The 19875-nt window shown below is 39.0% G+C and overlaps 1 protein-coding gene across 4 annotated transcripts in view; it reads right to left on the reverse strand.

Annotated features, from left to right (window-relative positions):
• Positions 1 to 213: 213 nt before the first annotated feature.
• Positions 214 to 19875, reverse strand: part of pax7b (paired box 7b) — a 40434-nt gene continuing 20772 nt past the window's right edge. For all 4 annotated transcript variants that reach the window (XM_028993082.1, XM_028993080.1, XM_028993081.1 and 1 more), the window contains exons 8-9: positions 6170 to 6419; positions 214 to 1676 (exon numbers count right to left, since the gene is read on the reverse strand). In XM_028993082.1, coding sequence (XP_028848915.1) covers positions 1561 to 1676; positions 6170 to 6419 — 366 coding nt within the window. In that variant the 3' untranslated portion in view covers positions 214 to 1560. The remainder of the gene's footprint in view (positions 1677 to 6169; positions 6420 to 19875) is intronic.

Here is a 19875-nt window from a genome sequence, read left to right on the forward strand (position 1 = left end):
AGCCCCATAATCAAATCCCTGAACCGCCAAGGTGCCACTGAGCAAAGCACCGTCCCCACACACTGCTCCCCGGGTGCCGGTCATGGCTGCCCACTGCTCACCAAGGGTGATGGTTAAAAGCAGAGTTGTGCTGTGTTTCACAGCGACAATCACTTCACTTTCACTTCATCTGGAGGTGTGAGGTTGTATGTGATACAGGAAGTGAGGTGTAGATTTTGTCCAGTTATACAGATTTAATTGGAGACAGTTAATTCACAGTTACAGTAAAAACATTGAGAGATGTCAGCACTACAAGACTAATACTTCATACAGCAGAATAAATTATGCCTTGATCATATTCACATGCTGAACAGAAACCAAAATACAAATGGAGGTAAACGAGTAGACAGTAGTGAAAATTAAGCTCTGAAAGTGGTCATATGCAATGTAACACAGTGCTGAAATCTGCTCATGGTTATAAAAAAAAAGTGCTGTGCATGAAATGCACTTATGCAGTTTGGCCTGTTGAAAAATAAACCCTTGCTTGACATATTCATGTGAGCTTTGGCCCCAACAACATCAACCTTTTATTCAGTGACCATCAAATGTTCCAAGTATTCTGGAAAATGAACAAATCTAGACATGCTTCACAATTTCTGCATCTCACTCAGATGCCAGTCAAGTCGATGAGGGGAATAACTTTATCGGATCAGCTCACATCGCCAAATTTGTGCCAGCAAAGAGCACAAACCAGTTTTAAATAATTTCACAACATACAGATAGCTAGCTGGAATGGGATCTTAGCAGGGTTCTGTGCATCATCACTACAACACTATGACCAAAACTATGCAAAAACTAAACTGGATTTTCAAAGAGAAAAGGCATCTTCAGGAACATCAACATGCTCCAACGGATGCACAGGTTTTGGAATGTGGAGTACAACATCTGACTACTGGGAAGAGAAGAGAAAACATGAATGATGAGGATGGAATGATTTTTTGACTGATTTGGGAATGGTGTGCAGCTAATGTAAAATTCTGGAATGTTAGAATGATGATTTTTTTTTAAGCCATTCCTCTGGAAACCTGCCCAGGAAATGTAAGATGTGTAGTAACAAGATTGACATTTTCTAATCCTGGCTTCCCACAGAGTATGGGACCTGAGCAGGATTGTGAAGTCGAAAAAGAAGTTAAATGTCACGCTCCAAAGAGTCATCATTCCTCCTGAGGGTTTTGCGTTTGAAAAACATATAGCAAAAATACCATAATTTATAACTTTAAGTCTGAATTATAACGTCATGAACCCTACTATCAAAACATGGCTGGAAACAGACAAAAACCTGAGGACTTTTGATTCCTGCTGAACCAAATGTGGCTCATTTTCCTCAAAATCCTCAACAAGTGTCACTGAGTGGCTGATGCTGATCCAAGGGGAAGAGTCAATGCCACTCATCTGAGAGACCCATAACCCTGTTAAGGTATGAAATGTCCTTGTTGCCAATGTTTACAAAGCCACATTCTGCTGCTGCCACTGAATGGGTGAGTGGCTCTGATGGAGATTGACGTTGACCTGGGAGGGTCATCAGTAAGCCTGTCCAGTCTCCACCTGCAGGAGTCCCAACACGGCTGAGTGTTCCCCCAGCTTCATCCTGCGCTGAGTGGACAGAGTCACGTTCTTGGCCAGATAGTCAACCGCAGCTGCAGAGCAAACAAGTAGAACATTTTATTTACTGCAACTTTTTACCGGACTTTATGTTAATAACAAAAACTATAATAACACTGGTGTATGTATACAATACATAGTTTAAGCGTGTGACTGAGTGTGTTATTTTTTCAAGGTTTGATTTTAACCTTCAGCTAATTGTACATTGCAGTGAAGGCAGGCAGTGCACAAGCTCCTCCTCCAAAATCCAGAGCAGCAAGAGGACTAATAGCTGCACTGGAAAGTAGAGGAGTCAATAACCATAATTTCTCTGATCAGCATTCATATACTTTTGATCATTTGACATATTTCTTATCATTTACTATCCTGTTTAGTTGTATAGGACATTTAGCATTCACTCTTAACAAGAGCAATGTACATAAATTCTTTAATATATCTAGTATTGTAATTTTTTTAAATTTGTTTCAATATTGTTTTCTCCATATTTTCATTTCTTCATACAAAGGATGCTGAATCCTTTTTCAATTAAGTGAAGTACTTAAATTCTATACTATACTCTGTGTTTTTTTTTCTAAACTAAATAATCAGCTATAGTTTGTGTTTTTATGTCAGTGTGTTATACTGTCCCCACACCCAACACCTTTCATGCCCATTGCTTAGTAAGGTGATGGGTTAAATCCAAAGACCACATTTTGTTTTGCTTCAGTGTTTCTCAATGACAATCACTTCACCTCACTTCACATACTTATATGAACAAGCAATATATAGGAAAAAACAAAAATAATTTATTGAAATTGCAGAGTGCGATTCACTGCACACCACACACACAAACCCGTACCTGATCATCAAGACTGATCAGTGTCTTTTCACATTTATACATCACAGGAAACCATCAAGGCTGCAAAGACAAATACCACTTTGTGATACAAGCATAGATATCTTCCTTTCGAACGCCCCAAGTCCAAGATTGGACGCCAGGCCAAATCAGGGATTGGGCTCTGTGAGACATGACTGTTACATCATTTCATTACACAAAAATTGTAATTCTTTATAGTTATGGAGGAAAAGGTGTAATTATTGAAATATTGAAAGATATTATTGAAAGATTCATTATTACAATTTTAGTTTGAAGCATGGAAGTAGAATTTTTAGGATACTAAAAATTCCTTCTTCACGGGGTCTCCGATTCCAATCATCTCTGTTCTCCGTTGTTGTCCCTGGCTGGTGGAACAACCTGCCCTCCTCCACACGACTAGCCGAGACTATCACCACTTTTAAGAAGCAGGTGAAAACCCTCTTGTTCAAAAAAACACTTACACACGCACATGCGTACACATTGCACAAACAATACAAAAATGTATAAATACATTATAATTTTTTCTTCGTCTAGCACCTAACAATCTCTGAGCATGCTCTTCGCTGACAAGTTGAGCCTTATCAGGGCTCTTAGTTTGTAAACTCAATATTCTATAGAAATCGAACGAGAATTGCTGGTGTCTTCCTCTTGTAAGTCGCTTTGGATAAAAGCGTCTGCTAAATAAAGTAAAGTAAAGTAAAGTAGTATTTGTGTCAGCCAATCAGCGCTTAGTGCCTTTTAAAATCCCTGTGATTGTAATCCCATTGTAAATTGAATGAGACAAGTCACTGGTTCTGACATCAAACTTGTACTTGTACATTGACTGTACTCATGTTGTTCACCGAAAGCCATCACTAAATTGAGCAATATCTTTGTCATGAGCTTCCTTTCCTTCCATTTTCTATTTCAATTCAGCAACCATTATAAATTAAATAACACAGCCAATCTTAAAGGAACAGGCAGCTACCAGGACAAAATGTCACCTGGGAATTATGGGAAGAATGTGGGACACGGTGTGGACTAGTCAAGTGCCAAACCCTGTAACCAATAAATGAATCACGGCCAGGTCCCACCCAGTATTGTCACGACCACAAGCTGATGGGGGAAGTAAGCACAGAGATGAGACAAATTCTGGGATTTATTAATGAACACAAATGAAAACGGCATGAGGGAAAAATAAAATTGAACAAACAAAAACACAGCCATGAGGCACAAGGCCGGGAACATAAATCTAACCATGGATGTCTAATCAGCGGTACTTGTCCATGATTGGAGCCCTGCTGTCAGGCTAAGCACTGCAGGCTGTGGGTTCAAAACAAGAGTAAGGTAAGGACAAAGCCAAAAGAAGGGTCAGGCAAGGTGAGACACACTCAGAACAATCACTTCCATCTCCAACATTTTCTGGACCTTCTCCTTTAAAGCAAGAATCAGTCTTACTGAAACACTAAAAGAAGAGCTGAATAAAGTCTGGAGTCAGTCATTCTTCTCTCAGAAAAGACCATCAGTTACCATCTACAGCAACTCCTCTTTCAAGGATGCTGGAAAGATTCTCCACTGGGGGTAATGAAGTCATGTCTCCTGAAGAAGGGGAAGCTCTTCTAATATGTTACTGTCAGGTCACTGACAGTTTCTGGGTTTGATATCCACGACTTCATGTGAAACGCCTACCTTGACTTGCTTTTGTCACAGGTTAGAACCTCAAAGGGACCTTCTCAGCAAACTTCTAACGAAGGAAGCAGCAGAAGCTCAACTGCATTCCCGGCCAATACAGTCGATGCAGCTTAGGGGCAGTGGTGAGCAGGTAAGGAAATGGGCACATAATCGGAAGGTTGCTGGTTCAAATTTCAAACCGTCAAGGTGCCACTAAGGTACCACTGAGCAAAGCACCATCTCCACACACAGGTCTCCAGGCACCTTTCATGGCTGCCCACTGCTCACTAAGGGTGATGGGTTAAAGCAGAGGACACATTAACTTGTAGGCACTGTGCGCTGTGCTGTGTTTTACATCCACAATACCTACACTTTCACTTTACTCAAGGAGTGGTTTTGGCCAGACCTGTCGTAACAGATACGAAGTCAGGTGACTAGTGGGATTTGGGGGACTGACAGACTGACTGTTGAAACTGATGTGGTAGGGCCTGCCACCTCTGGGCTTGGCACTGCGCCTCCCACTCCCATCTCAGCTCACTGGTCTGCTGGCCAAGATAAAGAATATCACTCACGTCCCCAGCTTGGATACGTGGACGCCTAGGGGTCCTGATTATGGACTGGGTGCATAATTACCCTGTGCTTGCTCCAAGGCCAGACCACTACCCCTTGAGATGCAGCAATGCCTGATAATGCCTTCACTCTTGCCATCCTTAGTGACCCCCCTCCAAACAAAATCTCCCCACAACCTTTAATTGTTTTCAGAACACACCCCTAATTGGACCACCAACAACTACAACAACATTTATTTCTTATATAGCCCAAAATCACATACAGTATGTCTCAATGGGCTTTGACAAGCCCTACAGTTGACACCCCCCACACTTGACCCTTCTGCACACAAGGAAAAACTCCACACAAAAAAACTCTAGGAGAGAGAAGAAAGAAAGGAAGAAATGTTGGGAAGGAGTGATACAGAGAGGGACCCCCTTCCAGGGAGGAGGGACCCTGCAAATGGTGTCAGTGCAGGGCTGGTGATGATTTGTACAATATAATAATAAGTCCTACAGTTGTAGGGTTGGAGAAGTCCAGAATGTAGTCCAGTGTCATGGTCTACATTAAATGTCCATTATGGTGTTACTGGTCCACTTGCAAATACACCCACAAGCATCCTCAATTTTCATTTGTCATTTATTTTTTTCACCAAACAGATGAATAAATGTCAAAATAATGTGTGTGAAAATTTTGATGTGATAGCTTGTATGCAAAAACTCACTGACTGTGCTTAAACTCATTGCACACAATTAAGAATGGTTATTTACAATATGCATTAATTAAAGGCAAAAGTGGATTAGAGCATTGAATGGTGTTCATAGCAGCCGCCACTGGGACATGTCACACATGGCTGCGATAATATTAAGTAACAAAAAAAAAATGTTTTTTTTATTTTATAAATTGAAAGTAACATGTACAACATTACTGCTATTTTAATAATGTATAATATAGTAGAATAGTATTCTAGGTAGGTAGGTAGATAGATTTTGTTTTGTCAATGTGAGACTAAAACTGAGAGCTCTGCTGCTGGATTTGGTGCCATTAGCTGAGTGGAGCCATCTGACCCACAGCGCCCCACCCCCACCTTCCAGCGGAGGGTTGCAAGTTGGATGGAGGGGCGGAGCAGAGGCAGTAAGCAGTGACTGTGTGAAGATGAGATACAGAGAAAAGGAGCTGTCAAGAAAGTTGGCATGCAGCAGTGCACTCCTACCTGTGGGTGTGGCACCTGTCAGCACAGGACACCCAGGTGACAGCTGGTGGAGAGTCTCTAATCACAGGGGTTTATCTCCACAACACACACATGCCTTCCCTTGTCACCTCAGTCTACACCCTAAATCCACTCAAACACACTTCAGCATATAGACACACACACACATCTTAAGCTTGCTGTGTTTGATCAGAGTGTGACACCGCTGTATTAGTGAAATGTTAAGCTGTTGTTTGTGTGTGGGTGGGTCTGCTTATACGCACATTGACTGTACTGTGAGTACTGGTATCCAGGGGTGACAGGCTCTATGCTGTAGCTGGGGGAGCTGTAGGTGGTGGGGCAGTAGGACTGCCTCGAGGCCAGGCTGTCTGGAGGCTTGCTAGGGTCAGAGCGCTGGCTGCAACTTGCTGCGATGGGGGCAGAGGCGTCCAGACTGCTGTGCAGGGGTGAAACTGAGAAGTCGTGTTGGGGCTGAGGGGGCACGGCACTGGAGTTGTTCAAAATATTCATCACCTGGAATCACCAGAAATAGGCAATCATGTCAATACACACATAGACAAACCGAGGTCAATACAAACCCCACATGTGCTCTACCACACAATTTCCACACAATGTCAAGAGGGAAGGTGGGAAGTGCTTCCTTCCTAAAGTTTCATCCATGTTTTTGTCTTTTGCATTTACAGCATTTATCAGACGCCCTTATCCAGACTTACAATCAGTAGTTACAGGGACAGTGCCCCCTGGACTGGGGTTAAGTGTCTTGCTCAGGGACACAATGGTAGTAAGTGGGATTTGAACCTGGGTCTTCTGGTTCATAGGCGAGTTTGTTACCCACCAGGCTACTACCACCCCTGTCTTTTGGGGGGGTGGGGGTCATATGTGGGGTGGTCGTAGTCTCCTAGTGGGTAATACCCTCGCCTGTGAACCAGAAGACCAAGGTTAATATCCCACTTACTACCATTGTGTCCATGAGCAAGACACTTAACCCTGAGTGTCTCCAGGGGGGCTGTCCCTGTAACTACTGATTGTAAGTCGCTCTGGATAAGGGTGTTTGATAAATAATGTAAATGTCAATATGTAATTGGCGACTGCGCAGGATTTTGAGCAATATAAGAAATTTTGTTTTTATTTGTTAAAAACATAGAACAAAATGAACAACAAAAAGAGCAGAACACACATTTCTAATAGATAATGAAAGCCAGTTGCACAAAGGCAAGGATTTTGTATGATTATATTGGGGTGTACAATCATTCGGTTATACCAAACATGTGATACTTATCATTGATTATTATTGATCAATGCTATAAATGGCTTAATTTTTGACAGAAATTTGTTCACACTTGCCTAAAACTTTGCACAGTGCGATGTGTGTGTGTGTGTGTGTGTGTGTGTGTTTCTTTTAATTAAAACAGTTCAGTGAATTTGTCCCTGGTCATGGTTGTGGAATTAGCTTTTTATTAATGCACAAAAGAGAGGACTGTATCATTCAAATCACTTCAGATTTATCGCCTACAGAGTAAAGGCAGAATTTTTTATTTATTAAAAAAAAATTGGAACGGTTACTGATTTTGGAACAGATTTTTTAAAGAAAGATTGTGATGGACATAATAAAGTCACACAAAAAAACTGTAATCCTCTTTTCTCCACAATTTCAACAGCAAATATGAATTTCAGTAGGTTCAACATCCTTGCTCTATTTGAAGGGGATTCTGCGTCTCTACAGGAGGAGGGTTTTATCCCAGAACAGAGGGTGAGGGAGTCCAGAAGCCTGACACCTCCTTTCAAAGCACCTCCTTAAGCGTCTGAAGCCTCGCTGAGGCCTTTATTAGCTTGAAAGGAAATCAGATGCAGAATAACCTCAGCTACACAAATCCCCTTAAAACCCCTCAGTTACAGCAGCTACCCCAAAAAGTTACCACACAAAGTTACACCACAATTCTACTGTTACCTCTGGCTTACAGCAGTTACTCCAACTCTATAGTTACTTCCCCAGTTACTCCACACTCTGTGTGCCTTTATACTTTCCTACACAAGCAGCATTGATTCAGGCAGTTGAACCGAAGCAGTGCTTTTGCATGACCTGATGCTGAGCTGCAGAAGCTCTTCTGCCACTCACACAAAGTAAAGCTGCCATCTTTCAAAAGAAACCTGTCTACTTTTAGAGATGTTCTGTGTATCACAGACGTGTGGCTGGAAATAGAAGGACACATTCACTCAACTCATAAATCACAGGGTTTTAATACATAAAAAAAGCCACCAAGACCCACACAAAGACAGGTAGAATCATGGATATGATTCCAAGCAGAATTGAAAAAGACAGAACAAGGTCTGGACACAGCAAGAATACATTTATAGGAAAGCTAACAGATGAAAACAGTCACGGATATAAGCCAACCATATTATCCCCTCACTTAAGATGACTTAAGTTTTAATCACACATCACACAGATTTTTCAAATAATGGCATGGTGTTGCCCTCAAGCAATAAACCACAGTTTTGGTCCTCTTGCTACCCGCTTTTTAATAAAATAGTGATTTGAAGTAATTGAAAGGGGTCAAGACAAGTCTGTGACTAATGAAATGTGAGGTGGATCTTTTTTCTTGGGGTTGGGTAGCCAAAGCAGGATTAAGCTAATTATCACATCACATATTTAAACATAAAATAATGTTTAATTTATATGTTTAAATATTTAAACATATAAATAATATATTTTTGATTTAATAAATATGTTAGCACATTTAAATGATTGGGTGTTTTCTCTTTTTTGTTGTTGTTTCTGTTTTTTTCTGCAACATTGCTCATAAAGACCACTTCTTTGCATTTACATTTACAGAGCGACTTACAATCAGTAGTGACAGGGACAATAACTGGCCCCCTGGAGATACACAGACGACACAATGGTAGAAATTTTGTTAGTGGTATTGAGGTGCAGTTTTGTTCTATCATGACAGGAAATGGATGCAAGAACATTTCATGGTTGGAAATAATGCTGGGTTAAGCACCGGCCCAGTGGGGCCAGTAACCTGGGGCCTTTGAGTGATATTCAGATTGCACGTTAGGATTTTTTCCATTTTCAGTCCTCACCTTTTTTATTGCAGGTGTGCTAATCAAGAGAATTCACCAGAACTGAGTGAGATACAGACAGAAAGGAACCCAGCTCATCTTTTCGGCATCTCTCATGGCTCCAGATTTCAGAGCTAGATACAGGAACAACACCCTCGCCACATTGTCAGGAGATATATTTTCTGAGCTGTAGAATGTGATATACATAAATAAATGCAAAAAAGGCACATTGGTAGAAACATCTTTGGGGATTAAAATACATAATGGGGTGTGATGACAGAAGGAACCAGGCTGGGTGAATTTAGGAGTATCTGATGCAATTCCACTGTAATTATGGAGCAGAAACAGCTTTCAGCAAAAAAAAATACTAATCCTGCCCAAAATCCATCTCCCCCGTCTACCCCAGAAATGAATAAACAAGAATGTGTGATGAACATATTTCAGGATATCTGATGCAATTATAGCCAGATCCCTGCATAAGTTAACAAGCCTGCAGTTTACACTAACCAGATGAATGATGCATGACATCCTTGAAACATAACAATAACTACCAGATGATAATAATTGCCATTTTGACCAAAAAAAGTATAATAATGGTAAAAAAAAAAAACAGCATCCAGAAACAAGGCAGAACCCATCAGCAAAACAGCAGTTCTGACTATAATGCAAATGCATAAATTCCATTAGAGGTTTTGTCACGGGCGCACAAAAAGCAATTAGGAGCCACGTTCAGCTGGGAAGCGGGGATGGGGGGTGGGGTGTTTCCTCAAAGGCCCAGTGGCACCAAACAGATGACAGGGGTGATTTGTGCCTGCAGCGCAATGTCAGCATGTTAACTGGCCACAGCACGCTAATTGAAAGTGAAAAGGGGAAGGGAGGGGTAGAAAGGAGGAGGTGGTGAAACTAGAGATGCAAGCGCGACAGGATGTGCTGCATTTATGGAGTAGCTAATTGTTTCAAATTAGGTTTGTGATTGGCAGTGACAGAAGCTGGGCAAAGACAAAATGGCAGGAATACCAGCGATTAGGGCACAACCAAACAAGACATCAGCTGTCCCAGCATGCTCACTGCTGCATTAAGTACTAGGCATATGGCTCCTCTAAGTCTCTGAGGAATCTCACTGGGGTTTCCTGAGAAACACTTTGATCAGGAAGAAAAAAGAAATCAGAGGAATTTCTGCCTTTGGCGCCACTGCTGCAGCTGTCCATACAGGTTATATAATCAATAAATTCCCCAAAACAGTTTTCGCACTTCACTGGGTCTCATCTGCAGGAGCCACTGCAGCTGCCTGTAAACAATGCAAAATGCTACACGGCCCCATCTAACCAAAGGTTAATACTTTCATTGGGCTGATATTGAGGTATGTGCGTGGTACAATCCATTTATTTACTGTGAACACAGACACACACACACACACACACACACACACACACACCTCAGCCAAATGAGAATCCTTTCAGGTATAATGTGGCAGAGGGTAAGCAGGGCAGCGAGTTCAACTCACTGAGGAGTGTTGCATTAAATGAGAGTTGACAGTGTTAATATTGTAGCCTCACAGCCATGATTGTAATAAATAAACTGAGCGGTTTCCTCAGCTGCAGCCCAAGAGAAGCACACCGGTTAAGAAGAAGCACCTGGGGACCTGCACATCCCATCCAATCAGAGATCGAATCATGGAGCTGACGCGGAGTTAGATTTATCAGTGCAGTGCAGGCAAGGTATAAATCAACTCCTCATCACAAGCACCTCTGTAACCACATCACACATCACCTGCTACGTTGACGAATCCATCAGATCCACCCATTTTTTTATCCAAAAATATTTTAATACATAAGTATATGACTCCTTTACAATAGGTGCAATACCTTATTTATGGAAAGATTTGAAATTGTAGTCTTCAGTAATGGTGTGGAAAATACATTTAAAAGATCACAAACCTTGCTCTCAAGCCTTTGCTCTCAACCCTTGTAAAGAGACAATCTCAAAATGTTTTTTTAATTATTATTTGTATTTTGTCAACTTTTTTAAGTACACAAAAATGTGTAGCATTATAAAATAAAGCAACAAAGGAGTGTTTTGTAGATTTTGCTTTATTATTTACAATCAGAAAGAAATTTGCCTGACTGAGTTTACAACCAACTAAAACAAGTAGGCATATCACAGAATTGGCCCCAAATGTAATAATTACATAAACACTCTAAATTTTCATGTTTTCGGTTTAAGCAGTTCAATATTGTTCTCTGAAATTAAACAAGTAAAAAATGAATGCAATCAAGAAATCCATATATTCTATATATCCATATACTGTTGACTCATCAAATTATTCTATCAAATTTGAACCAAAATTGCAATTGGCATAAATGAGATTTGAAAAAAGCAATGATTGCAGTTATTCTTACAACTCCTGACCTTTACATTGCACCAACGTCCCTATTCCAGTTTTCTAGGAATCCTTACCCCTTATTTTTGTGCTCGTACTTTTGGATGTTTGTTTTTTTTTTGTTCAACAAAATATTTCCTCTGTGACTATAATAGGCTGACTATAGCTATGACATCGTGACACCATGAGGTATTCTAGAGACGGTATGCTAGAGAAAAATGTCAGTTGCCTGGTGTGTTTTGATGTATGTTTTGATGGTGCTTGTTGTTGGCAGTATATATGAAATAGCTTCTGATAATTATTGACCACCTTCTCAATTTGTTAACTGAAATAAAAAGGTATAGTTACAAAACACATTATGTAATGGGATAGAGAGGGTGGCGCACAGTGACAATGTTAACCTTGCCTATTTTTTGTGCTGAACCACTGCAGCAAGAACAGGGCTTTCACAGGATGTCGTGTCCTGTCTAAAACCAGATTCGCAATCCTATGAAGTTAAGCACACAGATTCAGGTGAAACTGTCTTTTTCACCCGTATCCGTGTAAGCATTTCATATACATATGTGTGAGGGAACGTGTTTCGGATGTATGAACATGCAAACATTTCATAAGTACAAGTGTCTAAAAGTGTTTTTAACATCTGTCAATATGAGCATGTTATGTATATGTGTGCGAGTTTTCTGTAGTAATTGTACTTCTGTGAAAGTTTCATGTGTTAATGTGTCTGTGCTTCATTAGTGTTGTGTAACAGAAGTCTGAAATATTTCTTCAACAGACAGTCATACTCAGCCATCAGGTTTGACATTTCCCTCACACTCACCAATCAGATGTATCCCAAGTTAAAGCAATGGCCAATAACAAACACAGATAAAAGAAGAGTCATGCTACACTAATAAAAATTAAATGATGCAGAAATTGTGGAGGCTGAAAACTTGGTGACAAAGAAAAGGCATACATCTGTTTTGTGGAAGTGTATGTAGCATTTTGGGCACAAGCTATGTTTTGCAATTGGTAATTAACCCCTCAGTTTGGATTTCAATTTGTAAAAAATAATTCTGGGCACAAATAAAATAGCATTCTTTGTGGTATAAAAGCAAATCTTCACTTTTATTGCAGTTTAAAAATTATATTTTAGAGGATAAAAATCAACCAATGTTCTACTCATGATAGAGCCACTTACTGGACATTTCCAGTGTTAAGCCTACCGTTGGGTGTGAGAAATTGTGGAAAAACTCCATAAAATCTCCTAATTCATGCAAATCATAACAGAAAACAGCAAATGCATTCATGCAAACAATTACACAATCTATTTTTTTTTTTATTTTCCATTTATCATTTGTAATGTCATGTTGGTCAAAAAAAACAATATACTGGCTCCGTGCTAAATATTCCCACCATACCAAAAAAAATGTCTCAATGTTTCAGTCATTGCATTGTGAACTAGTTGTCAATGCATCTCATTACACTGCTAAAGAGTCCTCATCACAGACTTTGTTGGGATAGTTCACAAGCACTAGGCAGCTGAATAACAGGCAAATCAACCTCACATTGAGAATGTATGTTTAACCAGATTAAGAAGGCGGAAGTGGCCCAAAACAATGAATAATCAAAATGGGACCACTGAGGCCTGGAATGGGATATAGAGGACCAGCCTTGACGAATTGCTGGGATTACCAGCAATGTTTGACAGGTCTTTATGAAGTGTGACACATCTTACTGAAGGGAATACCAGTAGAAGTACTTAATAAGCGTGGTATAGGTTTTTGTATCACCTAAATGTTCTGTATCCTCCTCAAGTGCCATTCTGAGTACCACATCTCTGAAACTTTTAGGCACTACAATCAGGTCAATAGACTAATCTAGGACCCTATATGGCATGCATTTGTGGACAAAAAAATTCTCTGTTGATACAACTGGATACAACTAATCCTAGAAACAGTGCCAAATAGAATTGGAATTCATATATTTGATAAGGCTAAGTATACATGTCAGCCTGATCACCCCATTGGAAAATCTGAAAACCCAGTTTAAAAAATACTACCTGCTTATTAGACAGAATACAATTTTATTCAAAGAGATTGTTAGTGCCATAATGAAATAAATACTGGACCTAATCAATGCTTGTAAAAGCACTAGCTATGTCCTTACATTAAGCAAAAAGCTATAAATCCTATAATAAAAAAGCCTGGTGTATATATAAATGAAAATTCAAATTACTGCCCAATCTCTAATCTACCATTTATTGGGAAAAACGTGGAAAAATCTTTAGCACAACAGCTCAATAATTTCCTGGAAATTAACTGCTTTTTCTTTATTCATTTGAGTCAGGTTGTAAATAGCTTATGCTATTTGACAATGACTGCATTTCCATGCTCAACCTACTTGATCTCAGTGATGCATTTGATACTGTTGACCACCACTGTCTACAGAACTGGTTAGAAACTTTTGTAAGAATCAGAGGCTGTGCACCTGAATAGTTTAACTCATATATAACTGGTGGATACACTTTTGTTAATATTAATGGCGAATGTTCTGTAAAAGTATTGGTCCCCAATGGTCCATACTAAGACCTATATTGTTCTTTATATATGTTACCACTCAAAAAATACTTCATACACCTAATATCAACTACTACTGTTATGCAGATGGAACACAACTGTACATCTTCACCAGACACAGAGAAGACACCAAATGATATTAAATTTTTGTTCGTGTTAAATTCTTACTTGGTCCAAAAGCTGGCAGAAGGAATCTATCCATAACTTCTCAGTCAATAATGATGGTACTTCTGCCACAGAAGTCTTGGGAATCACAATTGAAAGTGATCTGTCCTTCGACAATCTGGTAAGTAATATTTGTTAGACTGCTTTCTTTCACTTCAATCTTTCACTTGTAATATTTCAAGGATATGACAGACACATACTATGCATGATGCATTTGTAATGTCAATAATCGACTACTAAAATGCTCTACTTATTGGATGGCCAGCATCATTTTTAGTAAACATGTTTAAAGTTCCAACAAGTTCAAAATGCTGTAAGAATCACAAGAAAGAATCAACAAGAATTTGAGCATATTACTCTGATTCTGTCTTCACTGCATGTGCTACCTGTACAATATTGCATTGAATATGAAGACTACTACTTTACTTTACTTTACTTTACTTAGCAGACGCTTTTATCCAAAGCGACTTACAAGAGGACTACTACACAAGAGATACGCTCACAAGACTTACTGAACACATTCTCTGCACAAACATGGACAGATCCTTTCTCCAATTCACCATGTTGGACCATTTTAATATCAGACCTTGTCATTAAACCTATTATAAGTGTAGTTTTCTTGTGTATAGTAACGGTCAAAGTGTGGAGGGTATTGTCAAAGTCCATTGAAACTTAATGTAGTGGTTTTGGACTAAATAACAGGTAATCACACATGCAGTAGACAGGTCAGATAGATCACCATCTAAACGTGATGAAATCTGGGGAGCATTTCTAACAAAAGGTGGTAAAATATTTTACCACACACAATCTCCTGCCAGATTGTTTCCAAAAATTAAATAGACTCCGTCAACAGGCAAGGAAGGACAAACTGCAATGTCACTTCATTGGAACACCACCTTGTGCAGAGAGAGCGAGAATCTGCAGTGATATATATATTTTTCACATTTTCATTATGGGCTGTAGAAATTGGAGGAAAAAATTATTTTATCCATATTGGAATAAGGCTGAAAAAACAAAATGTGGAAATATAGTATTCTTTCTTCTCTATTGGTCGCCCCTTAGTTATGACTGGCTTATGACTGGTTTTATTAACCACTACGTGGTTCCACATGGAGTTTGTTCTCTAACCTGACTGGTGGGCTAAAACAGATTCATTGGATGAGACTGTGGCTTTGCCTGCAATTTCTGCTTTATACCAATTACAAATAACAATTATTTCAGGGATGATGTATTTAAATTGCTATGAAACAATCAAATTGCAGAACCCTTCAATGGCATTAACACCCACAGCAATACACCGATATTTAAAATTACTGTTTGGGTCTCTTGCTCCCTCTGAATTAGTTTGCTTATCTCGCCTTTTCCAGTGGTGAAATTGTTGTCTGAATGCTTCAGGAATAAGTTCATAACTTTTTAGAACAGCTTCCTTTACACATTTATAACTTTTTCTATCAGACAAATGCCTGATTTTTTACCCACACAGTCAACCTCCTACACAGCCCTCAGGCTGACCACTTCCCTCAGCCCATAATTCAGGCTCTGCGATAAATTTCAACCTCTGCAACATCACTTCACATTCAGGTTCTTGACTTCTTAACTTCAAATATTTTAATTCATGTTCCATGTGCAATGCACCTCTCTACCAATTTTTCACCAACTGTTGGTACTGAGCTACCTTTGCAGTTTTGGGTTTATGCAAATCAATACTAAAATATTCTGTTCTTTATTTAATGATCCCAAAACATTCTGTGATGTGATTGCAAAAAACATAGCCATTTTTAATCAAATGTCCTCTAAGCCTAACCCTTGGCCAGACAATCTACAACTTACACCAGGAGAAATGAAATATACCCAGAGTAACTCAATTTAATACTTTACCCCAAGCAAACGTACTAATGAGGTTTGTACTGTAGTGATATAGTCTACTCAAACATTTGAGACCAATTTATTCCCCCCACAAGAATTATGGAATTATTTTCCTAAACTTCTTCACAATGTTTGCAGCATTGATGAAACTTGATCAAATCAAACATTCGTCAGCGCTATTAATTAGATGGTGGTATGTTTTGTAATATAAAATACATCTTTATATCAAATATAGCAAAAAACACATCAACAGCAATTAATCAATCAGCTTTGAGACCAAACCTGTCCAGTCAATTGGCTTCCTAACAACGTTCCATCAGCATAAAAAGACCAAAAAGGAACGGGACACTTGAACACATAAGAGGAACGACTTTTACTCACCATGACTGAGGTTTGCCTGTGAACATTTGAAAGGTAAAGATAAGTTGTGCTCTGGTCTGATGAGACTGAACTGGAATTGTTTGGGTACATGGATGTTGCTTATGTTTGGTGAAGAAAGGGAGTCTTCATCCCTAGGAACACAGTTCCCACAGTTAAACATGGTCGTGGCCGCATCATGCTGTGAAGATGTTTTGCAGCCTCAGGCACAGGGAGCCTTGTTGAGGTGCATGGCATAATTTTGAGGGACAATATGTAAAACTCTGCTCGTAGTCTAGGCATAGGTCATCGCTGGGTTTTCCAACAAGACAATGACGCAAAGCATACATCCAATATTCCTCAAGGATACCAGTGGCACCTTGGCGGATCGGGATTCGAACCGGCAACCTTCTGATTACCGGCAACCTTCCTTAACCGCTAGGCCACCACTGCCCTGTAGGGGTGAAAGGGCGGACCACGAAGAAGAGTTGAAAGTGCCCAACATCCTAGATCGTGGAGGAGATCAACCCATTGTCTCTGTCATTTAACAAATCTTTGGTCTTGAAAACTTGCCTGTGGGACCTCTGTTCCCTCAACGTGACAAAACTCACTATCTTAAATATTGTAGATGAAGGGTGTCCATATTTTCTCAAATGTTTTGTTTGGCTTATATTACCCTATAATATGTAAGCTATCCATTCCAGTTGTGGAGTTGACATTGTTTCATCCGCATTTTAGTACTTTAGTACATCAAGGCCAGTGAGGTGATTTTCCATAGCAATACATTATTTTTACATTAACCTAGCTGAGAACAATAAATGCTCATAGTATAAGTGTTTACAATAAATATGTTCCATTTCCAGTTCCTTTGAATTGACTGTTTTAAATATTGCTCTTCCAGGTAAACATTACATTTACACTTATACCCCAAATGGGGCTGAACTGAGACAATACAGTTGATTATTTCTTCAATACCTTTATCATATGTTTCATGATTGGATTTTTGTTTGACTTTGTAGGTTTCCTACTTTGAATATTTGTTTATGGGAATATCATGAAATTCCATCTAAATCAGGTAATTCCTGAAAAAAAAAACATCTCAGGGTTTCAGAGTAATACCATGTTACATTTGGACACTTTACACTGTCTTGATTTTAGGTACAATAATGACAGTCAAAGTCTTGCCCTTTTTATGCTCCATCTTCACAAAAATGAAGGAGGTGGCAAGGGAATGTATTTTTTTAAATACATTAGTTTAGGTAATACATTAATGTTTAAGACATTAATTCTTCCGATTATGGACATTGGTATCAACATCCCCCTGTATGTGGATTCATTGCTTTGTTTTACTCTCAGCATGTTACAGTCTGTACATATTTGAACTGTTCTACAACATTAAATAGAATCACTTCAGGAATAATGCACTCGTCTATAAACCAGAAGACCCAGGTTCAAATCCCACTTACTACCATTGTGTCCCTGAGCAAGACACTTAACCCTAAGTTGCTGCAGGGGGGGACTGTCCCTGTAACTACTGATTGTAAGTCGCTCTGGATAAGGGTGTCTGATAAATGCCGTTAATGTAAATGTAAATGTAAATTGCTAATATTAATAAAAGTGGTGACAGAGGACATAATTTTACAACACTGTTCCCATTTTAATTGGTTTTGCATTGTTTCCGTTTGAAAATTTCTACTGCAACATTTTTGTACATTTTATAAATGTATTCCCATATCCAAATCTTGTAATACCCTCAAAAGATAAGGCCAATCAACCCTATCACAGCCTTTCGGCATTGAATGATAGGAGCTCTGCATCTAGCATTTCTTTACTAAAATTAATTATGTTTAAAACATTCTAACATTATGAAAACCCTGACATGCCTGTATAAATCTTTATCAGAAAGTTTGGGCAAAATTCCATGTAAATGTGTTGCCAGCAGTTTACATAATATCTTGAGACCAAGATCTCACATTTAATGGGTGTTTTACCTGACTTACTTTAACAGGGTAATCAATGTGTTGTACACAAAGAACAGAAGATGGTTCTCCTGAAAGGACTCTTGAAACATTTCCAAACGTGGTGTTATCTATTTAATAAAACTATATTTGGAAATGTTTCAAGAGGCATTCATTAGAATGTTTTTATATAAATCATAAGGGAGACTGTTTTTCCTGATTTCAAACTGTTGGGTGCTGTTCTTTTTCCTGATTTCATACAGCTTACACATTTCATATGTGCAGTAGTGTGTCTAATCTCTTCACCATCAATTTCTATATCCAGACCCTCACTCCATTTATCATGAATATGTGGTATTTTCAGTTGATCTCAAAAGTTATCCATGTCACGCTGATCACTTTTATTTGCTGAGAATAATAATAAATGTTTCAATAATTTCTTTAAGATCCCCCAAAACTTTCATTAGAAATAACAATTGTAATTGGTGTTCTGTTTTGAACCTTTGGAAGCAGAAAACGTTTCATACTCTTTATCAATAATTTTTTTCCATGGGTGGGTTGTTTTATATACCCCATATACCTGTTATGTCTTCTAAATGTAATTTTTACTTTATGTTCCTTTTTTGACTTAAAGTCTACTTAACTTGTCCCCTAAGAAATGCTTTAAATGCTTCCCACTTTCTACATGCTAATGTTTGTGATGTGTTGTGTCCAGAAATCATCTATCTGCCTACTTATATATTTCATTAAATGTGTTTGTAATATTTGTGCTGAAAATGCTCAGGTATTAAGGTGCCTGCCAAGCATCAGCCAAATGCATCTTTATTAATATTTTGGTGAATAAGGGTCATTACTCCCCTAGCCTGAAATGTGAATACGCCACCCCGCCACCTCTGTTTCATTTTCTTACGGTCCTCATCTAAAAGATGGGTTTCCAGCTAGAAAACAATTTTAGAGTCTGTACTTTTCACCATATTCATTACCTCTGCAGTTCCAAAAAAATCACATGCAGCACACTGAACATATATTCCCTTCTTTCCACTCATGTGAGAACACCTTACTAATGACACTTCTTCCATTTATGAAAATCAGTCTATCCACCAACCAAAAATGAACAGGAACAACAACAATAATGTTCCAAATTAGACCTTAAAATATTAAAATTATATTAAATCGCTGCCTACTATGGAAGACTATACAAAACAGTATCTGTAAACTCACTTTATGTTCTTTGTGAAAGACTTCCATTGATCAATTTACTGACAAGTCAAAGAATTAAATAAAAGGTGTGTTCACAAAATCTTAAACATCTGCTGCTGTATAATGTACTTAGGTCACGTCAGCTTCTTCCTGAAACCTCTTCACATGGTTGCCATACCGGTGCTTAAAATATGCAAATTTGGTCATTGTGAGAATCTTGTAGGGCTGAGTACCTGGTGGATCGGGTCAAATTGTTTCCTCAGTTGATGGACTCCAGCAGGGATGTTTGGGTAGAACCACACAAGGTGGTCCTTATTGAACTTCTTTCCTGGCTCGTGCTGCAGTGATGACTGCCAGCTTGTCCTTGTAGTTGAGGGACCTCATTATTACTGTTCTTATGTTTCCCTGGCATCACTCCTCAT

This window comes from Denticeps clupeoides, chromosome 10 (genome assembly GCF_900700375.1).
Source record: "Denticeps clupeoides chromosome 10, fDenClu1.1, whole genome shotgun sequence".
Taxonomy (NCBI): Eukaryota; Metazoa; Chordata; class Actinopteri; order Clupeiformes; family Denticipitidae; genus Denticeps; species Denticeps clupeoides.